The sequence below is a fragment of the Phoenix dactylifera genome, chromosome 2 (genome assembly GCF_009389715.1).
Source record: "Phoenix dactylifera cultivar Barhee BC4 chromosome 2, palm_55x_up_171113_PBpolish2nd_filt_p, whole genome shotgun sequence".
Classification (NCBI taxonomy): Eukaryota; Viridiplantae; Streptophyta; class Magnoliopsida; order Arecales; family Arecaceae; genus Phoenix; species Phoenix dactylifera.
This window is the reverse complement of record NC_052393.1, coordinates 25,539,899-25,547,116: the sequence shown is the minus strand read 5'-3', so window position 1 is coordinate 25,547,116 and position 7,218 is coordinate 25,539,899. Positions and strand designations below refer to the sequence as shown.

Sequence of the window (7,218 nt, the reverse complement as noted above, 5' to 3'; positions counted from 1 at the left end):
TACTTTGAGATCTATGCTGGATGCGATCCAGCAATCGATATTATGAAAGAAGGTCAATCATTCTTTGGCATGCAAGTTTTCATCATTATGAACTAAAAACCTGACCTCTTACCATGCAAGGACCATCTAGGAGGAATGATGACTATAAATTCATAAACAGAGAAATTCAGTGATGCTAAATGGCAAGAAATATTACAAAGAAAACAACTATTTTGAAGACCGTAGAAATTATCCGCCTTTGGCCCCCATCCCCATGGCCATGTCATTGTTGCCTTTGCCAGCCAAGTGCAAGTAAACCGACGAAAATGGCATGAAGAAGAAGCAATTAAGCGAGTGTTGGATGCCCGTCACTCTTCTGCTAGTTTATGGATGACATCCAGGGATTGCCCGCAGGAACTTAAAGAGAGTCCGTATTTTGATATTGCCCGGAAGTACCTATAGTCTCCATGTATGAATTGCAAGTCCATCTACCTCAGCAAAATAAAAATAAAAATAAAAATAAAAATAAAAGCAAACAATGGATCATACATATTTAGATGTCAAAAATTGTAAACTGTCAGTTTTTTCAGTACTTGGGCTGCTGGACATGCTTTAATGCATTTAGGAGAATTAAAAGACTAGATGTCTTAACATTTCAACAATCAGAAGGTCCCCAACTACAGGGCATGGATGTCCATAAAGTAGATCTTATATGCAATTATAGTTAGATTTCTTATAAATTGTTATTGCATCCCTCCCAGCCTTAGTTTGCCAAGTGTGAACATGCTTCCACCTAAGGCCAAATTTTTCATTTAATGCAGTGTTTAATAATGCTACCGAGACAAGCTGGCTAGATCACAAATTGGTAGTGGAAGATCGACCTGCAAGTCATACAGATTAAGCTGGATATCCAAATGGTCAGTCATCACAGATATTCTCTTGCCAGACATCTATTGGAAGACAAACTCCTATATTACAAAGAAGACAGACATTGAATTGTCTTTATTGAGATCAATCCAGCAGACTAGATGAGTGGTGCCCACTGAACTAGCAATCCAAGGGTAGGGGAACTGGTGGAACTTCCCAAGGGCAAACCATGCACTAGAGAGTTATCTCAAGATGTGCAGCCTGAATTTGTACGGGAGCGAGCACAATGGAGCACCCCAGATAGTACGACAAAAGTTCATCAAAATTCTTTTGCAACCCTATAAACTTGGGCCAAACAAGAAATATTCAAGTGCTATTTATTTCAAAGGAATTACTTTCATATGCTTGTTTTTAAACCTTCATTCACCACTAGGTAACTTTTGACATCATCTCTAGTCTCTTTTGAGATATTTGAACAATTCCTTGGCAACCCATAACTTTGTTGGCTCACAGTGCCCCAGTGTCTCCATGATTGAAACTGGGAGCTGTTTGGCTTGAGATGTTTTCCACAGGCCAAGGCCATGTAACCAAGCGAATGTGAGAATTGCAAGCCGCTAAAGTTAAGGCATGTGAAGCTTCCATGGCAACCCAATTGTAACTGGTAAAAAGAATAATGAGCTTCGTCTAAGGGCTTTTCAACATTTACATGAAAAATCAGTTGGGATGCAACCAGAAAGCATGCTTAAGGATGATTACATCAGGGATGATACATTCAAGCAAAGCAAGCTCTCCATCGCTAGCTGGACATCCCTAGCTTCACAAGCAACCACACAAACAGCAATAAGAGCAATATCAGGAATATCAGATGTGGAAACAAGTTAGGACGCAACATGTTGACTTTCTAATAGCGCATAACATAAAAACCTTGTGATTCAAGAATTGAAATATCAAGTGCTAGTGGTGTGCCAACCTTGCATTGACATGTTACATGCCATGCTGAGCCAGGCCATTCATTGGCACATACCCTGACACCACAGCATGCCCAAGTATTGGCATTCAACTAATACCATGTTAGTGCCATGTGCCATTGAGGCATTGGCATATGTATTGTGCAATGCCGTGCTGAATGGCACTCAAGTCCATGTCTGATTCATGTCATGAAATATCTTTTGTGCAGACAAGAATTGCTAAGCAGACAAATGGATGGAAGAGAGGTGGGAAGTGATTGGTGGAGGCGATTTTTCCTCAAAACTCAGGTTTCTGCGTACCAGATTATGCCTAATAAGATGATTCAAATAATCCTAAAAAATCTGAGACTCCAGGATCTTTGGCCTCCCATATTCTCTCTCTTTCCATATTCTCTCCATATTTTCCCACTCATAGAGGAAAGATCACATGGATAAACATTGTTAGACATCCAATTTGGCACTGAAATTGTTAGCAGATTTGAAATGCGCTAACCTTTCTGAAACCGATGTCCATAATCATCTGGTCTGCACCACTCTGTAATTGAGCACCAAATCTTCAGGCTTCTTCCATATGTAAGTTCTGACCGTGGCCAAACTCATTTCAGGTGATAAGACCTACATCATATGGAACTGCATTAGAAGTAGATCAAAGGGGGAAAAAATCTATGCAGCAAACAGAGAATGAAGACAATTTTAAGCTCACTATTTTTAAAACTTCACCCTTTTTAAAGGGAATTCAAACATGCACCTTTACAAACCCAATACAGATTTCTGAGACGAAGGGAGACCCAACCACACTTAATTACCCAAGTCCATATTTTTGGGATGCCCCCCCAGACCCAACCCCACTTAATTACCCAAGTCCAGATTTTTGTGATGCACCACCCAAGAATCAAACCCAGAACCTCTTGTTGCTAAGCAGATGGGTGTAACCATTGGGGCAACCCCAGTTCACAAACCCAATAGAGATCATAGAGTACAAAATGCAATCATTTTTTATATGCTACATTTACTCTGCAGCATGTTCATATTCTAGCTTTTTTGGGAATGACTAATCAACGAACTTCAAAACTAAATGCCAAAATTAAAAGAACAAACTATGTTGATGTGTTCTCCAAATGCCTTAGGGTAATCATATATATTCCATGATATGGTAATACTTTCGATTCCTCATACTAACTCTATATTAACAACATAATAATATTATAAGTAGATATCAAAGATGAGAAATGAAAATGAATGATGAGCAAAGAATCAACATAGAGCAGACTAAACTAAAATTACGACAAATATCAATAGCAGAAGCACTTTATCAGTTACTATTAGAGCCAAAAATAGATCGAACACGGATATAAAATCAGATATCAGTCATATTCATATTTGTGAGAAACAGATATGAGCATGAGAAAAACAAAGCAGATATAAGATGTATCCATATTCACTTGAAATAAATTCTGATATGATTCCAACATTAGTTACACTAATGTGCATTTTAGGTTATTGTTATTTGCGAAGTGCAACCTGAGAAGTATCATCTTAATAGTGGAATTATATTTGCATCAACGATACATTCTTAATATGAGAATCAACAAGGTTCACAATTCTAGTTTCTGTACCCATACCGGCACTATGGTGTTATAATGTTGATAAAGATTGGTTCCAACACATGGTACACTTTTTGTATTGAGTATTAATTCTTGTATGATATGATATGCTTGTTACAGAGCACTATGCACCAGTATAAAGAACCTTGCATGTCACAATCATATATTCCCATAAAAGTCACAAAATGAGTACATTTGTGAACTACCCGAACATAAAAATTAAAATTTTCTCCAATATAATCCCCATGCTCTCACACATTGGATCTCAACCCTAGATGTTAAATTTCATGAGAATCTCTCTGAGTCTGTAACATTGTTCGAAAGCAAAAATTAAATTTGTTTGATTTTTAAAACAACTGGAATGTGTTACATAATATTCAAGCCTTCACAGACTAAAAATTGCATTTCTAAGAAAATAACCTGACGAGTCAACTTATCCAAGACAGTATTTCAAAATTCTCTGGAAAATCAAAACAATCAAGACCACTCACATCAATTTCATCCAAATAGTCAAGTTTTTGTGCCCAAAACTCTTCATTCTGATTTTGCTTCTTTCTAGTCCTCTTGCAGAACTTTCTAACACCAAAAAAAAAAGAGAAAAAAACTAGGGCCTATCTGGCATTGCTTTCATTTCTTGTTTCATATTTTAAAAACAAAATTATAAAAATCAAGACAAAAAAAAACATGTTTAGTACTATTATTTTAATTTTCTATTTTTCAAAATCACCTTCATCATTTTCAGAAATAATGAAAGTAAGAAATCTTTCAATATTTTTAAAAATAAGAAATTCATTTTGTTTACCGCCACCTCCAACACTGTCGCCGCCACCATACCATTACTACCATTGTCGCTGCCTCCGCCATGTTGCCAGTGCCTCTACCACCACCACCACCACCATTGCCACCATTGTCATTGCCATCACCTTCTCTACCGCTATCATCACCATCGCCACCTCCACCACATCACTGCTGCCATCATTGTCGCCTTTGCCACATCATTGGCACCCTCGCCACCATACCATCACCTCCACCACACCACCGCCACCGCCATCATCACCCGCCACCACCATCGCCGCCTCCACCACACCGCCGCTGCCGCCATCATCACCCGCCACCACCATCGCCGCCTCCACCACACCACCGCTGCCACTGTTACCTCCACTATATCGCTGCCAAACTTGCTACCAACACTGACACTACCTCCACTGCAAGTACTGTCATCTTCATCATCATCATGTTTCTTTTTTAAAAAATATTTGAATATACCAAACATGTTTATAGTTCAAAAAATAGAAAAAGAGAAATAAAATTTTTATTTTTTGTTTCTGAAAATAGAAAAATGAAAATGATGCCAAATAGCACCCCAATATCCTCTTGTTTTTGAAAACTTCCAGAAGTTTCATTAATTTTCTAATATTGGTAATGCCATTGCACAAAACCAACTTCAATTCAAGACTCCCTTACCTCATTTCCCTCTCCCTTTAAATTAATATAACACTGGTACTATTTTGGTAAGAGCATTTTATTACGGTACTCCTTGCCCCAAACCTTCTTCCTCAAGAATGGTGAGGAGTGAACAGAAAGGATACGAGAGAGAATGGCATCAGTCTCCTGTAGATCAAGGACAAGGTGGAAGCAAATCTAAGTGTTCGAGCCTTTGGATACAAGGTTGGACAGAGCACAAACGAACACCAGAGTTAGAAGGGCTGTGGATGGAGGTTGGAGAGGATATGAATGGAATCTAGGGCAGAGGGAAGAAGTTGAGAAACAAAAGAGGAAAGGTCACAATCTGGCTAGTCATAGATCATATTTGTTATTTTTAAATATTCCATTTAGCTATGCAAAAAGATATTCAGATCTGATCAGGAAAAGACCCTTGGATTTGGTTCTGTATCTAGATCCAGGAATTCTACAAGGCCTCTAACCAGATCCATATCTGAATTTTAGCTTGGTTCATGAGTTCATGCCCATATTTGACCAATTCTGATACATAACCAGATTCAGCCAGAGTTTATCCATCCAGTTTCCAGTACTAGCTACGAAGAAAACGTTAAGCATCACGTTGTGGCCAACAATCTCGCTATTCAATTCTAGAATAGAGAAGCCTCAAGATGCCAATTTGTCTCATGACTGCAGTCAATAATCTCAGGGCTTTCAGTCCTATAACAGAAAACAAAGCCTTACAATTCCATTCTGGACAGTTTCTCCGAACTTGCCTGATTATTGCACAAGATTTCTATAGATGGCTTTAGCTTTTGCCGTGGCTTTGTCCCTGACCGTACATAGCCATCTGAAGTGGATGAAAGCTGCGATTGTCCAGTACTCAATCCCAAACCAACTGATCCATCAGAGCTACCACCATCAATTGGTTTATCAAGGACAATTTTCTCGGTCGCATAGTGTATCACCTACAGAGTAAAGAAAAGGCACCTGTCAATAACAAAACTAAGAAATGCACAGGAAGTTAACAAACAAATTTTAACCTACTGGAAAAGTCGGGGAAAAATAGGACTTCTCATAGAAAGGGGATAAGAAAAGGTCATATTAAGTAGCATGCTCATATTCGGCAATTATCACATGCTGATAGCATGCATGAAACAAACACGAGAATTGCAAAGCCTTTTAGAGTTGCCACTATTGCTAAAAAATTTGAATGCTTGATCGACAAAGTTAAGATTCTCCAGTTTCAGACAAATAATTTTCCCAACAAGATAGTTTAGGAAATATAGCTGGATAAATAACTCAGGCAACAGATCTTATGATAATGTAGTCAATGGGTGCTTAACAACCAAGGAAACCAACTGATTACCTACTTTGTGTATCCGCAATATCCGGGGAGCGCTCAATTTCCCCTGTGTGTGGATTTGCGCGTTCGAACCTTCACAAGGTTGCAAATAAAAGCTACACCTGCAGGGGGAGAAAACAGCATGAACCTGACAATATAATCAAGATCACTGAAGAATGAAGTCAAGCTAACACTTGCAAAAGAAAGTTCAATATAACCTTTCTTTTTATTTCTTGTTCTAGGAAGGTGGGTGTTACCTTTAATAAAGACTACTATCATTATCTCCACCTATGTATAACAAAAGAGCCATAACCAAAAATCTGAAGTCAGAACAAAATGTAAAAAAGAAAGGGGAACTCTAGGATGTTGAAACCTGGAGGCTAAAACCAAACAGAACATTACCATGGTTACCACTTCATAACTGAGCCACATGAATACCAGGCTAAGATACTGACTATAGACTGTGGTTCTAGAAATGTGGGCAAGTTGGGATTTTACAAAGGGAAAGATTAGATCAAGTTAGGGAAATAAATTTATATATATATATATATTTCATAACATTTGTGAGATATCTATCTTGTAGAGTATCTAATAATTGAATTAAGCACATCCCAGATTACAGAAAATATTAGATAATACAGGATTTTATGAAAGGAAGCATTAGACCAAGCTGGGCATATAAATCAAAATTTAGATTCTTATGCACTTTTGTGAAAAACTTCCTCTTATGCTCAGTTGTCATGACACACACGCTCATATAGAAAGATCTTGCATTCATGAATATACTAATAACTTATATCATACTAGTCTCAAAATACAATATATAGATCTTGTTTCTCTTTCCCAGACAAGAAACATGCCTACAGAAATCATAATAACTGGGGGAAGTATTAGGGAGGCAGAGGTGAAGAATGAAAGTAGTAAAGCAAGCAGACAGGTTTTTCGAGGTAAATTCATGTCAAGCATGCATGGTATGTGTCCCTAACAAGAAGTGCTGTACAAGGAAAGCCAAAGG

The 7,218-nt window shown here is 38.0% G+C and overlaps 1 protein-coding gene across 12 annotated transcripts in view; it reads right to left on the bottom strand.

The window, feature by feature from the left end:
- The window catches only part of LOC103710558 (WD repeat-containing protein 48-like), a 39,116-nt gene continuing 31,898 nt past the window's right edge, over positions 1 to 7,218 (bottom strand). The window contains exons 16-20 of one of the 12 annotated variants that reach the window (XR_003386346.2): positions 6,228 to 6,325; positions 5,635 to 5,826; positions 2,308 to 2,429; positions 1,603 to 1,660; positions 1,162 to 1,504 (exon numbers count right to left, since the gene is read on the bottom strand). Coding sequence is in view for 6 of the 12 variants with exons in the window: in XM_008796331.4 (XP_008794553.1) it covers positions 2,331 to 2,429; positions 5,635 to 5,826; positions 6,232 to 6,325 (385 nt within the window). In the remaining 6 variants the exon portion in view is untranslated. Of the gene's footprint in view, positions 468 to 1,161; positions 1,661 to 2,307; positions 2,430 to 5,634; positions 5,827 to 6,227; positions 6,326 to 7,218 lie in introns of those variants that run through there. The other 11 variants (XR_604642.4, XR_003386344.2, XR_003386347.2 and 8 more) reach the window with 11 other exon arrangements.